Source organism: Triticum aestivum, chromosome 1B (assembly GCF_018294505.1).
Source record: "Triticum aestivum cultivar Chinese Spring chromosome 1B, IWGSC CS RefSeq v2.1, whole genome shotgun sequence".
NCBI lineage: Eukaryota > Viridiplantae > Streptophyta > Magnoliopsida > Poales > Poaceae > Triticum > Triticum aestivum.
Window position 1 is genome coordinate 237373794 of NC_057795.1, and position 15847 is coordinate 237389640.

Below are 15847 nucleotides of genomic sequence, written 5' to 3' on the forward strand. Positions count from 1 at the left end.
CAAGCTCAAAAGTCTTATTAAAATCAGGAAGTTGGAGTAAAGGAGCATGTGTCAACTTATCTTTCAATACCGTGAAGGCTTCTTCCTGTGCGGTACCCCAAAGAAAAGGCACATCTTTCTTTGTAAGCTCATTGAGAGGTGCAGCAATGGTGCTGAAATCTCTCACAAAACGCCTATAGAATCCAGCGAGGCCAAGAAAACTCCTCACTTGTGTGACCGTTTTGGGCTGCGGCCAACTCTCAATAGCTTCAATCTTGGCTTTATCAACTTCAATTCCCTGTGGAGTAACAACATAGCCAAGAAAAGATACTCGGTCGGTGCAAAAGGTGCACTTCCCAAGGTTTCCAAACAAATGTGCATCACGTAGAGCAATAAAAACAGCACGTAAATGTTCCAAATGTTCCTCCAAAGATCTGCTATAAATCAATATGTCATCAAAGTAAACTACCACAAATCGTCCAATGAAAGCACGTAAAACTTCGTTCATTAATCTCATGAAAGTACTAGGTGCATTAGTTAACCCAAAAGGCATGACTAACCACTCATATAATCCAAACTTAGTTTTAAATGCTGTTTTCCATTCATCTTCCAATTTCATACGAATTTGATGGTAGCCACTACGCAAATCAACTTTGGAGAATATTGTAGAGCCACTCAATTCATCAAGCATATCATCTAGCCTAGGAATAGGATGACGATAACGAATAGTAATATTGTTAATGCCTCTACAATCAACACACATACGTGATGTACCATCCTTTTTCGGCACTAGAATAATAGGAACAGCACAAGGACTAAGGGATTCGCGTATATAACCTTTGTCGAGAAGCTCTTGTACTTGACGCATAATCTCCTTCGTCTCCTCTGGATTGGTATGGTATGGTGCACGGTTTGGCAGTGAAGCACCGGGAATTAAGTCAATCTGATGCTCAATCCCTCGAATAGGCGGTAATCCCGGTGGCACGTCTTGTGGAAAAACGTCAGCGAACTCCTGCAAAATGTTAGTGACAGCAGGAGGCAAAGAGGAAGGCACGTCCTCGAATGAAAATAATGCCTCTTTGCACACAAAAGCATAGCAAACAGATTTGCTGAAATCTAGCTCATCAATATCAGATTTGGTGGCAAATAAACATGCACTTTTCAATTTAATTTCAGAAGCAACACTAGATGGTTTATTATTAGGCTTCATTTGTTGCTCAAATTCTTTTGCCACAATCTGATTTTCACTCTTATTCTTCTCCTGTTGTGTTTTATTAGCTCTATTAATATCATCTTTCAAAATGGAATCAGGAGTCATAGGAAGCAAAGTAATATTTTTATCCTTATGAACAAGAGTATAGTGATTGTTTCTACCATGGTGTACAGAATTTTTATCAAATTGCCATGGTCTACCAAGTAATAAGGAACATGCTTGCATAGGTACCACATCACAATCAACATAATCAGCATATGTAGAGATACTAAAATGCACACGAACAGTACGTGTTACCTTAACCTTGCCGATGTTGTTGAACCATTGGATGTAGTAGGGATGTGGATGTGGTCTTGTGGTGAGAGAAAGCTTCTCCACCATCTCCATGCTAGCCAAGTTGTTGCAGCTCCCTCCGTCTATGATGACGCGCACAGAACGTTCCTTCACAACTCCCTTGGTATGGAACAAATTGTGCCTCTGATTTTGCTCAGCTTGTGTGACCTGCACAGTCAAAACACGTTGAGCAACTAAACATTCATACCTGTCAGCGTCTTCAGGAGCCATGTATTGCGTCTCATGATCAGAATCATCTCCACCATGTTCTTCACGTGTAATAAGAGCCAAAGTCTCCTCATCATAGTCACTAGCGGACTCATATCCACCATCCGCGGTAGCAACCATCACACGCGGAGATTTGCATTCTCTCGCATAATGACCTCCTCCCTTACAACGATGACAAATAATATCACTTGTGTGCCCTGTTGATGCCATGGAAGAAGAAGAACGCTGTGCAGGCCCCGCAGGTGCGCTCTTGGCAGATAATGGTGGTTGTGCCTGTTTTCTTGTATCACGGCTGGAGGTGGCACCGGATGGAGGTGCTGGTGCAGTTGAAGTAGAAGATGCACGTGGTGTCCATGATGAAGGTCGGCCTGCAGAAAAGTTAGTTCGCCCCAATGCTTGTCGATCCTGCACTTCACGTTCAGCTTTACAAGCAAGATGGAATAAACGAGTGATATTAGTATACTCCTTATAGTCTAGAATGGTCTGAATCTCTCTATTTAATCCACCCAGAAAACGTGCAAGCATGGCTTCATTCTCCTCAACAATACCACATCTAATCATGCCAGTTTGTAATTCCTGATAATATTCTTCTACAGAATTTTTCCCTTGTCTTAAACGCTACAATTTTTGAAGCAATTCACGTTGATAATATGGTGGAACCCAACGCGTACGCATAGCAGTTTTCAAAGCAGCCCAAGTAGTTGGAATAGGATATAATCTACAATGCTCAGACCACCATACACATGCAAAACTAGTGAAAGCACAAACAGCAGCAGCAACTCGTCTCTCCTCAGGATATTGTAAACATGTAAATCGTTGTTCAGTTTCTAACTCCCAAGTAAGATATATATCAGGAACATATCTACCCTCAAATGGTGGAATATTCAATTTCAGTTTAGGAATATGGACATCATCTCGTACCTGAGGTGGTGGTGCAGGCCTACCATTACGAATATATACCTGAGGTCGACTTGCTGGTGGTGGTACAGGTGGCTGCACGTAGTGTTGATTTTGATCAACCTCATCCTCATAATCTCCCACATAATCATCCTCCTCCGCATCAGCAGCAGGAGCCACAGAAGTATCAACAGCAGCACCAACAGTTTGGCCAAACACAAGAGGAACACGGCTTGCTCGGCGGAGGTCTGCTTCGCGACGTGGAGGTAGTCGTTGTTGTTGTTGTTGGAGAGGTGCGTTAGGTGCAGCGGGTGGTGGTGGTGGAAGACGCGCGAGCAATTCATTAAACTTGTTATCGAGCTTTGTTTCGAACGTCTTCTCAAGGCCAGTGATCTTCTCCATGGCCTCTTCAAAATTGTTCAGCACATCTTGCACCTGTTCAATCATCATTTGCTGAAACTTATCATGAAGCTCCTTGTTCGATAAATTCTCCCAGTCAATCTCGTCGGCTTGTGATCCTGGCATGGTTAGCAGCAATAGAAACACACAAGAATATGATCCTACAGACTACGAACAAGTGGTGGTGGTGGGTGTCACAAATCCGTCAAGCAAATCTCAAATTCTTACCAGTTCTTACCCAGCAGCAGGCGGTGATCGGCAACCGTTGTAGTCAAAAACTCTCAAAGCTTGGATAGAGCGATTACCAGGGAGAGTCAAACGCACGACGTAGATGTATGTGGAGCTGGGAAGGCTTATAATATGGTAGCAAAAAGGGTCAGCAATAATCAATTCAGAGATGCAAAGTTGAATAAACGCTCAACGACGGTACTGTGCTGGTCCTAGGCTAGACTGTGCTAGAGACGCGAGCCTAGAACACTAAGTTGTCACGCCGCCGCTTGATAGAGGCGAGGGTCCCGATCTTTCGATGAGATGATAACTATCGATTTGGTGGAGACGACTTTGACGATCCGACTACAAACGTGCACGACGTTGCGCCTTAGCAATCGCTAAACCAATCTCCTGAGGTTACTCACGATGCTGGAAGCACGGTCAGCCTGACCACGAAGGTCTATTCCTGCAAGCAATCGAAGAACGAGCAAGAATATGATAAAGCAATCTGAATATTGCAAATATATATGAAGTATTGATAATGGTGGGGATCCGGAAGCGGTCTTGGTCTGGTCGTTGGACACAAACGAAGTACACGAAGTTGCAATGGCTAACTTTTAACTAAACAAATCCCAAGGAAAAGCTACTAGATGGATCTACTTATATAGGAGCAAGGGGTGGCGGCCAAGGAGGTGGGAGGACGTCCCAAGGCAGCCTAAAACTAAATCTAGGTCGTACAAGGCCAATGGGCCCAAGTGGAGGTGATGTAACACCTTTGGACTTGTAGTTTGACTCGGATTCTGCTACAGCATCAGATTGTTTCGTCCACAACTCAATGCTCCGGACGAATTTGAAGGTGATTCCAATTGGGTTGGAAAGTGCACGAAATCTAGTTTCCAACAAAAAAAGAATCACCCAATTCGGAGTCCGTATGAAAAACTTGTGTGCGTTTTGAGTCAGGTATGTCTGTGCAGTCCGAATCTGAATCCAGAACGTGAGAGACTTGGACTCTATCTTCTCTTGGGCCAAAAGTGACGTGAGAGAACTTTTTGGACAGCAAATAAACATCTCTTTCTTCCTTATCTTCATATGTGGATTGTACAAATGTCCCATACACCTGCAATTAGACAAAACACAAAAGTGTGTGAAGTATTTTTGTTCTGGATAACATAAATAGATTATTGAATAGTTTGCACTAGAAATCACCTGACAAATATGCATATATGCAATATTTTTGGTCATATCCAAGGTAGTCATGTCCTCATCAGTACGGTATGGTGCACGGTTTGGCAGTGAAGCACCGGGAATTAAGTCAATCTGATGCTCAATCCCTCGAATAGGCGGTAATCCCGGTGGCACGTCTTGTGGAAAGACGTCAGCGAACTCCTGCAAAATGTTAGTGACAGCAGGAGGCAAAGAGGAAGGCACGTCCTCGAATGAAAATAATGCCTCTTTGCACACAAAAGCATAGCAAACAGATTTGCTGAAATCTATCTCATCAATATCAGATTTGGTGGCAAATAAACATGCACTTTTCAATTTAATTTCAGAAGCAACACTAGATGGTTTATTATTAGGCTTCATTTGTTGCTCAAATTCTTTTGCCACAATCTGATTTTCACTCTTATTCGTCTCCTGTTTTGCTTTATTAGCTCTATTAATATCATCTTTCAAAATGGAATCAGGAGTCATAGGAAGCAAAGTAATATTTTTATCCTTATGAACAAGAGTATAGTGATTGTTTCTACCATGGTGTACAGAATTTTTATCAAATTGCAATGGTCTACCAAGTAATAAGGAACATGCTTGCATAGGTACCACATCACAATCAACATAATCAGCATATGTAGAGATACTAAAATGCACACGAACAGTACGTGTTACCTTAACCTTGCCGCTGTTGTTGAACCATTGGATGTAGTAAGGATGTGGATGTGGTCTTGTGGTGAGAGAAAGCTTCTCCACCATCTCCATGCTAGCCAAGTTGTTGCAGCTCCCTCCGTCGATGATGACGCGCACAGAACGTTCCTTCACAACTCCCTTGGTATGGAACAAATTGTGCCTCTGATTTTGCTCAGCTTGTGTGACCTGCACACTCAAAACACGTTGAGCAACTAAACATTCATACCTGTCAGCGTCTTCAGGAGCCATGTATTGCGTCTCATGATCAGAATCATCTCCACCATGTTCTTCACGTGTAATAAGAGCCAAAGTCTCCTCATCATAGTCACTAGCGGACTCATATCCACCATCCGCGGTAGCAATCATCACACGTGGAGATTTGCATTCTCTCGCATAATGACCTCCTCCCTTACAACGACGACAAATAATATCACTTGTGTGCCCTGTTGATGCCATGGAAGAAGAAGAACGCTGTGCAGGCCCCGCAGGTGCGCTCTTGGCAGATAATGGTCGTTGTGCCTGTTTTCTTGTATCACGGCTGGAGGTGGCACCGGATGGAGGTGCTGGTGCAGTTGAAGTAGAAGATGCACGTGGTGTCCATGATGAAGGTCGGCCTGCAGAAAAGTTAGTTCGCCCCAATGCTTGTCGATCCTGCACTTCACGTTCAGCTTTACAAGCAAGATGGAATAAACGAGTGATATTAGTATACTCCTTATAGTCTAGAATGGTCTGAATCTCTCTATTTAATCCACCCAGAAAACGTGCAAGCATAGCTTCATTCTCCTCAACAATACCACATCTAATCATGCCAGTTTGTAATTCCTGATAATATTCTTCTACAGAATTTTTCCCTTGTCTTAAACGCTGCAATTTTTGAAGCAATTCACGTTGATAATATGGTGGAACCCAACGCGTACGCATAGCAGTTTTCAAAGCAGCCCAAGTAGTTGGAATAGGATATAATCTACAATGTTCAGACCACCATACACATGCAAAACTAGTGAAAGCACAAACAGCAGCAGCAACTCGTCTCTCCTCAGGATATTGTAAACATGTAAATCGTTGTTCAGTTTCTAACTCCCAAGTAAGATATATATCAGGAACATATCTACCCCCAAATGGTGGAATATTCAATTTCAGTTTAGGAATATGGACATCATCTCGTACCTGAGGTGGTGGTGCAGGCCTACCATTACGAATATATACCTGAGGTCGACCTGCTGGTGGTGGTACAGGTGGCTGCATGTAGTGTTGATTTTGATCAACCTCATCCTCATAATCTCCCACATAATCATCCTCCTCCGCATCAGCAGCAGGAGCCACAGAAGTATCAACAGCAGCACCAACAGTTTGGCCAAATGCAAGAGGAACACGGCTTGCTCGGCGGAGGTCTGCTTCGCGACGTGGAGGTAGTCGTTGTTGTTGTTGTTGGAGAGGTGCGTTAGGTGCAGCGGGTGGTGGTGGTGGAAGACGCGCGAGCAATTCATTAAACTTGTTATCGAGCTTTGTTTCGAACGTCTTCTCAAGGCCAGTGATCTTCTCCATGGCCTCTTCAAAATTGTTCAGCACATCTTGCACCTGTTCAATCATCATTTGCTGAAACTTATCATGAAGCTCCTTGTTCGATAAATTCTCCCAGTCAATCTCGTCGGCTTGTGATCCTGGCATGGTTAGCAGCAATAGAAACACACAAGAATATGATCCTACAGACTACGAACAAGTGGTGGTGGTGGGTGTCACAAATCCGTCAAGCAAATCTCAAATTCTTACCAGTTCTTACCCAGCAGCAGGCGGTGATCGGCAACCGTTGTAGTCAAAAACTCTCAAAGCTTGGATAGAGCGATTACCAGGGAGAGTCAAACGCACGACGTAGATGTATGTGGAGCTGGAAAGGCTTATAATATGGTAGCAAAAAGGGTCAGCAATAATCAATTCAGAGATGCAAAGTTGAATAAACGCTCAATGATGGTACTGTGCTGGTCCTAGGCTAGACTGTGCTAGAGACGCGAGCCTAGAACACTAACAAAATCACGGCACGGCACGTAAACAAGGGAAAAGCACACTCTGAATTTTTTTTTCGCTCTTTTTTTTGCGCTCTTTTTTTTGCGCTGCTTTTTTTTTGCGAAAAAACACTATAATGGCGAGTGTCTCAAAACTCTTCCTAGCTCAAACTGACAGGATGGGCACGAAATTTTTTCGACCAATTTTTTTTTTCGACTGCCCGGACCCAAAAACTGGAAACGGGTCAAAAAAACTTCCTATAATGGCACCTGTCTCAAAACACTCAGAAACACCTAAAAATAGGATAGCCAGAATTTTTTTCGAAAAATGCGTTTTCAAAAAATTTTGGGCCTAAACGGAGCGTGGCTACCCGACTCTTTTTTTTTCCGAAACCTACTCCGGCAAGGAAACACGAATCGGAATCTAGATGGATCCCGAAAACAAACCTAATAAGCAAGGAACTCGGATTGGTGGTGGATATATGGTGGTGGTATATGGCAGCGGTGGTGGTAGCGGTGGTAGTATATGGATATGGATCGGTGGTGGTATATGGGCACGGATTGGTGGTGGTATATGGATACGGATTCGGAGCGGTGGTGGTAGATGGCAGGGGCGATGATAATGGTGCGGCGGCGGCGTGACAACTTATGACCAGAACTCGAAACTCTAAAAGACTAGACTCTAAGACCAGCAACTAGACACGACGATGCAACCGCAAATTCAACAAAGCAAAACCCTAAAAAGATTATGCAAAGGCTCAGATTGGTTCGGATATGATGAACTAACCCTAAATTTTTTTTGTGGCTTTTTCGTGGACTGTAGGTATGAAGAACAGACTCGATCTAAACTACGAAAAACTGTAAAATCTCACCGAGCAACCTGGAAATCTGATACCACTTGATAGAGGCAAAGGTGTCCCGTCTTTCAATGAGATGGTGGATTTCGCTTTGGTGGAAGTCGACTTTGACGATCCGACTACGAACGTGCGAGGACGTCGCGCCTTAGCAATCGCTAAACCAACTCCGAGAGGTTATTGACCACGCCGGGCACGATCAACCTGACCACGAGGGTCTGTTTCCTGCGAGCAAACGAAGAACAAGCAAGAAACTAAGATTGCAATCTAGATATTGCGAATATAAGATGAAAGCTTTATTGATCAAGGTGGGGTTCTGTGACGCCTTTGTCTGGTCGTTGAACACAAACGAAGTACGCGAAGTTGCAGCTATGGCGAACTTTTAATCTAAACAAAACCCAAAGTCTAAACGATGCCCTAAGGGCTGTATATATGGAGGAAGAGGGGGGAATTTCGTGGCCCTTGGTGGAGGAGTCCGAAATCAACCCTATCTCTTGTTTCCCCACACATACGGACTCTAAAAATAGCCTATACTTATGTATTTCGAAATTACATGGGCCTGGCCCAATAATAAGGTGACGCAGCACCTAAAATAGCCTCGGGACAAAATTTATGAAGTGGCATCTTGTATATTTCGTCCAAGGCTTCATGCACCCATTATGGTGGCTTCAAAGTCCTGAAATCATCACTTGTAACTCCGTTCTTGTTCCCCTTGCGCATGCCATCATCTCCATGCTTGTTCTTGCTCCAATGTTCATCCTTCTCCAAGCTAGGCCCTTCATTTGTAAGCAAAACAAATGTATCCAATTTAGGCAGCATCATATTCTCATGAACATTAGAATCATTACCAAGAAACGAAAGTACCTCGTAATTTAGTTGGCGTGCGCGAGCTCTAGTAATTGGTCCAGTATGTATAGCAGCAGGGCCTGTGGGTGTAACAATGGTATTGATGTCCTCATCATCGAGCATCTTCGGTTACCTCTGTTACTCATGTTTACTTCTGATGCATTCCATTCACGTCATTTACTTCGATGCATGCTTTAGTTTCCCTGCGGTACTCTACTGTAGTTCTTCGTAGTCTGCTTTTCATTTATTCTGGCATTGGGTTCTGAGAGATTTATGTTTTCCAAAGAAAAAATAAAACTCCCATTCACCCCCCGCCTCTGGTAGACATACTTAGTTCCTAAAATTTGTATCAGAGCGAGGTACTCCTTGACTCTGCTCATTTTGTCTAACGACTTTGGAGTTTAAGTATGTCTTCAGTGAACTACAAGTCGCATCTCAAGATTCCCATGTTTGGTGGGACGGACTATCCCTTGTGGAAGGAGAATATGAAGATCCGTCTTTGAGCAATAGATGATGATATGTGGAACGTGGTGCATATCGGGTTCACTATTGTTATACCTGAAGCTCCTACCGAGGAAGAAAAGAAGCTCATTCAACTGGATGCTGAAGCAAAAGATGAAATTGGTGGCCATCTCTCTCGAGCACAATTCCTTCGGTATCTCTAGTGTGAAACAGCAAAGGAGATGTGGGACGTCTTCGAGAAGATCAATGAAGGAGTTTCAACTCAGAAAGAAGCTCAAATTGATACTCTTCGAGCGAAGTTCAATCGCTTCAAGCGCATTGGAAATGAGATCTGTCAGCAAACTTTCGACCGCCTCAGTGACATAGCAAATAGTAGGATTGAAAGTAGGTCTATAGGGGGGGCTCCAGGTTGATGGAGACTTCAACACATGAAGGGTAACGGTTCAGCGAGTCCACGGAGGGCTCCACCCACGAAGGGTCCATGAAGAAGCAACCTTGTCTATCCCACCATGGCCATCGCCCACGAAGGACTTGCCTCACTTGGGTAGATCTTCACAAAGTAGGCGATCTCCTTGCCCTTACAAACTCCTTGGTTCAACTCCACAATATTGACGGAGGCTCCCAAGTGACACCTAACCAATCTAGGAGACACCACTCTCCAAAAGGTAATAGATGGTGTGTTGATGATGAACTCCTTGCTCTTGTGCTTCAAATGATAGTCTCCCCAACACTCAACTCTCTGTCATAGATTTGGCTATGGTGGAAATATGATTTGAGTGGAAAGCAACTTGGGGAGGGCTAGAGATCAAGATTATTCTGGTTGGATTGGAACGTCTTTGTCTCAACACATGAGTAGGTGGTTCTCCCTCAGAAAATGAGTAGTGGAAGTGTAGGAACGTTCTGATGGCTCTCTCTCAAATGGGGAAGGGGGTGGAGGGGTATATATAGCCTCCACACAAATCTAACAATTACACACTTTTTAGCCAACTCGGTCAGACTGAATAGAGAAACTCGGTGAGACCGATTTAGTTCAAAATGTGAACGTTAGGAATCTCGATGGGACCAACGGGATCAGCTCGGTGGGACTGATGTGCTAGGGCTAGGGGAAAACCTCATCTCAGTGAGACCGATCGCATGAACTCGGTGAGACCGATTTCAGCAATAAGCAAACAGAGACTTGGTCAAGAAAACTCGAGGGGACAGACCGCTCATTTCGGTGAGATCGGAATGTTACGAAAAGGAAACAAAGAGTTTGCAATGTGAACTCGGTGGGATCTATCGCTCATTTCGGTGAGACTGAAATGTTATGAAGGGAAACAGAGAGTTTGCAAAGCCATCTCGGTGGGACCGAGAGCCGTATCGGTGAGACCAAATTGATTAGAGTTTCTAGCTATGGCTATGTCAAGTGAACTCGGTGGCGCTGGATAGATCAAATCATTGGGGCCGAGTTTGAATTCAGGTCTTGGACAAATGTGGAAATGAGAAAGTGGTTGAGGGTTTTGGAGCAATATCACTAAGCACTTTGAGCAACTAGACCATTAAGCAACACCTCATCCCCTTTTAATAGTATTGGCTTTCCTATGGACTCAATACGATCTTGGATCATTAAAATGGAAATTAGGAGTCTTGAGCCTTTGCCAATCTTTGTCCTTAGCATTTTGAGGGGTCCACATCTCTAGTCCATGCCATGCCAATCATTGAACTTTCTGAAACATTTAACTTGAATGGCTATTAGTTCAATGAGCTATATGTTGTTATGAATTACCAAAACCACCCGGGGATTAGTTGCACTTTCAGTCTCCCCCTTTTTTGGTAATTGATGCCAACATATAGATCAAAGCTTCAACAAATGATAATATCAATGAAATACATCGTCTCTTTGAGAAGTATGTGATAGGCAAGAGCTCCCCCTAAATTTGTGCATTATTTAAAATTTGCTTTCGAATGCAAATGCACAATTGATTAGGATCATGGGTTACTCTTTCATGTCACATACATCTTGTAGCGCTCAAAATGATAAGCTATAAGAAACATGCACTCATCACCAAGGGCAAACATGATTGATCATACACATATCATCAAGCAAGCAAACACTAAAGCATAGTATGATCAAACACATGATCATCAGAGTATCCCACACACAAGCACAAATATTGTAGCATGCAAATGATCAAAGCAAAAACGACCAAAGGAGCAAGAGAAGCAACAAAAAGACAAAACGCTCTCTCTATCGAAGCCTAATGATCTATACGCTTTCTCCCCCTTGGCAAGTTACCAAAAATATTAAAAATGCATAGTGCTAAGCGGAACTCTAGGCACAATCTCCAGGAGCTTCTGAAGGGTTATTCTGGCTGGTTGCTCCTGTGTGTGTAGATGGCGTTGAGAGGAGTCCATCTAAAAAAGCTTCAGCAGATGTTTCTGGAGCTGGAGGAGTTGAAACTGGAGGAATCACTGTGGCAGTTGCTGCAGGTGCTGACATTGTTGTCCTGGTATCACTGGCAACTGGCATAGCTAAAGACCTTGGTGCCTTAGGCACTTGCTAAAATGCATCTGTGGTTCGTCCTTCTTCCCTTTCTTCAAGCTCTTTCTGGATCTTCTCCACAGTTGACTGGATCTCAGTGACCTTCACATCTAGATCATGAATCTTTGTCTCAATGATCCTTTCAAGACTTTCTTGATTCTGAGTCAGGGTGGCCAATCCCTTCTCAATCCTCAAAGTAGCCTCAATCAGATAGCTGAGTTGATCCTGTTTGGTCTTGAGGATCACCCGTGCAACATCTGGAGCACCAGCTGGCTTTGCTGCTTTCTCTACCTTTGCTTTCTCTCTCTTCTCCTGGGCTTCTGCACATGTTGGATGAGAGACGTGCATGACAACTTCATTGTCCTCAAAATCTGGCCTCAGGGGAAGATACTCTTTGTCAAGAGGATATGTCCCTTTCCCCATCTTGGAGTTGATGAGCATCTGAATGTGAGGGGCATATCCACAAGATCTCTTTTGATCAGCTGCAGCCCTCTTTATTGTTGCAACAATGAGACTCGTGACCTTGAACTTCCGTGGCACATCAAACAAATGCAGCAAGTTGATAGAATGGCCACATATCATCCTATGATTTCCTGACTTGGGCAACAAAGTGTGCCTCAAAATGGTGTTGATGGTGGTCAAGCTAGAGAGAAGATAGTAGATGGATCCAAATTTATGAGTCTCCAAATCCTTATTAGGAATTTCCTGGTACATATGTGCCACGGAATTGTGGTCCTTCCTAGGCTTTGCATACACATCAATGTCATTCTGTTGACACCAGATTTTGGCACGGTCAAGAACTTATTTAAGATGGCCTCAAATGGAGAAGTGATCTACATGAAAGAGTTTCGTATTGTTGACATGAACATCTTTTAAGTTTGGGTTATCGCCGTCCGATTTCATCTCGAAGGCCGAAACTATGCTCAAATCAATAAGATCTTATATTTAGAGTACAGTTTGGCCGATTAAGCCCCAAGACAACGTCAAATGGAAAAATGATCCACGCAGATTGTCTTCGTCTCGTCGAAATGATTGATATTCATATAAAAATCGTCCAGATCCGAGTTCGTATGCAAAAGTTAGAGCAATCAGAGTGCAGCCCTGTCATCAGGCGAGATGTGGCGCGCCCCACCAGACGCATGTCTGATGGGTAGCGCGAGGGAATAGCCAGTTTTGCGCGACCGGTTAAACCCTCAAGATGACTTATGATCAAAAAACGTTCAACATAAAAGTTGTTCGTATCGTCGGAGCGGTCAAGATTTCTTTTGGGCTCGTTTCCATCCAAGGTTGTTTACCACATCAAAAATTATCCGCAAGGTGCAGCCAGTTTAAACCGGACAATTTTGGAAAGTTCGGACAAACCCAATCCAGATTTGACTAGGGTTTTGGACGTGAATCCAAGCCTTTTCTTTGCACGAAAAGTCCAGCCGCCTCTTATATACCTAAGGGGTGACGGCCGATTGAACAACACACAATCGAACAACACATCTACTACTTTTTCGTGTTCATCTATCCCCTGCCCTTGTATTTTTTTTCTCGTTCTTCAGCAATGAAGGGTTGCGAATCCACGAGGCTCTAGGGGCGGTCAGGTCGATCTAGGGCAGCCCATAGCCTCTGCATGCCTAGACGGGGTCCCTCCCGGGCATGTGGGGTTTCGGGTCTACAAACGCATCCACCGGCTGTCCTGCGTGTCGCGCTGCCGGTCGGGTCTCCTTCGACGCAAGCTGCAGTGTATCACCCCCAGCGTCGAGGGTACATGGTGACATGTTCGTGTGCGAACACACTTTTTTGGCGACTCCGCTGGGGATGAAGCTTTGAACGGTCTCCAGCCCGTTCTTTCTGCGAAGAGATCGTCATCTAGGGTTTGTAATCTACAAAGGTAATATGATACCCAATTCACTTATGTAGATGCAAATAATGCATATGTTGTTGGTAGATCGTTTAATGAGCATAATGTGTCGGCTAGCCCTAGTTTTATCAATCATGCATCTAGTTATGCGCAACAGCCGATTCAGAATAATCTTCATGCTTCAACTTCATATAATTTTAGCAACATGCCACATATGTATGCCAACTCCCATGCATCGGCAACCCCACAAATCTATATGCCGACGAACAACATGATGAGTTCGGTTAATCAAGTTGAGACACCCCATGTAGGAACTTCCAATAGTATGCAGCAAAGTGTTTCAACTTTTTATTCATCGGCAAGTAATTTGAAATATGTTAATCCAAACATGCCGGTGGATAGGGGAATTGGCCATGCTACTGCAAGTTATTCGGCCAATTACCCTCAAACATCATATGCTACACCTCATGCTACTAATTTTTCGGCACCATACACAACTGTTGATGTCCATAATTCGGCTCCGCACCTTCATGGTCATGGCCGAATAAGTGAAACTTCTGCAGGAGCACAAATGCCTTCACCTACTACCGTGGCATATCATGTCCCCCCTACACAATTACGAAATTTCGGCGGCATCTCATTTCCGAAAGAGTTTAAAAGCATCGGGGGGCAACCACATCCATACTGGGTAATTGAGAACAAGCTTACATTTTCTTGGGACTTATGCAACTCCATTCGACAGGAACTAATAGAAGGCGGGAAGCCTCATGATTTTGCTGATGTAAAAGCTAGAGTTGTGCAAATGATGCATTCACACAGTGTTGTACCATCCAGTGTACCCCCTAAACAATTGCAAAGTTTCGGCACCTCATTGCCGGAAGAGTCTCAAAGTATTGGGGGGGGCAATCTCATGAGGAGTGGATGGAAATCGAGATGAAAAAGTTTAAATCTCGCCAAGCTGAGATGTGGGCTAAAATTAGACAAGAGCAAAAGGCCTTGGAAATTCAAAAAGATAAAAGTATTGATTCAGGTAAGAAAGAAAATTCGGTTATTGAAAAAGCCGAATCAAATATGATATCTGCGGAATCTATCGAAGAAAAATAGGATGCTAAGGCGTTGGGGAGCCAACTAAAAGCGAAACAAAGTATCATTCAAATTACACCATTGTCATGCTCTCCCAACATATTCAAAGAGATATATCTAGCAAATGATTTACCTATTACCAGATTTGGTCGCAACTTTATTATTAATACATCTATTAAAACGATCTTATAAGTAATTTCGAAAGACCAATGATGAAGGAAAATTTACTTGTTAGCAATAAAATTGTTACAAAGCATATCGGTCAATATATTGTACCATCTAAAGAGATCGATAGTGACTTATTACTGCAACCAAAGCTTTTCCCCTTGCTTTATTTAAAGTTCATATCTAATTGGGTATCTTTGCTTGCTTCATACTTGGCTTACGCATGGGCTCAATTGAGACATGTATGTTCTAACTACTTTGATTTCAGAAATTTAAAGCCAATGTTATACTCTGTTGAGAAAACCGATGATAGTATAATTTCCTTTTCAAAGTCATCAGAGATAGAGTGCAAAACACAATGCATATCCGAATGGGGTAATGCAAAATCTGAACTATTCATTTGCTTAACTCCAAAGTCGTTCTCACAGCAAGATCGGCTAGAGAATAAAACGTTTTCCTTCAATTCAAGCATGTGTGATCAAATATTTGATTTGTTGCTAAAAATAATTACATCAGAGTTCTCGATCACCATGTGAAGCCATCAATCCAAGGACGAATGTATTGCAAGTTGCATGATTCGTCCAAGCATAATTTTGAGGATTGCAATATGTTTCGTCAAATAGTTAAATCGGCCATTGATAAAGGACGATTAAAATTTGTTGAAACACCAAGGGATGACCAGTCTATTCTGATTGGTCCTAATGGAAAAAAGTTTTTGAATCGGCTGCTTCAAGACACTTCCTTTAAAGATGAGAAGGTAAAAACTGCAGATGATGGGATCAAGTTTTCAAATAAAGAAGTTGTTCAAGAGCACAATGAAAATATTCTTGAAGGCATGAGTTCTATCAAAGATACAAAGAAGAAGCCAAGGACTGGGGGCAACAAAGCAATCCAAAGATCGATGCA

At 43.2% G+C, this 15847-nt stretch overlaps 1 protein-coding gene across 1 annotated transcript in view; it reads left to right on the forward strand.

The window, feature by feature from the left end:
• LOC123078067 (zinc finger CCCH domain-containing protein 8-like) overlaps window positions 1-15847 on the forward strand; it is a 47448-nt gene that overhangs the window by 17370 nt on the left and 14231 nt on the right. The window contains exon 2 of the mRNA XM_044500457.1: window positions 11697-11812. Within this exon, the coding sequence (XP_044356392.1) occupies window positions 11697-11812 (116 nt within the window). The remainder of the gene's footprint in view (window positions 1-11696; window positions 11813-15847) is intronic.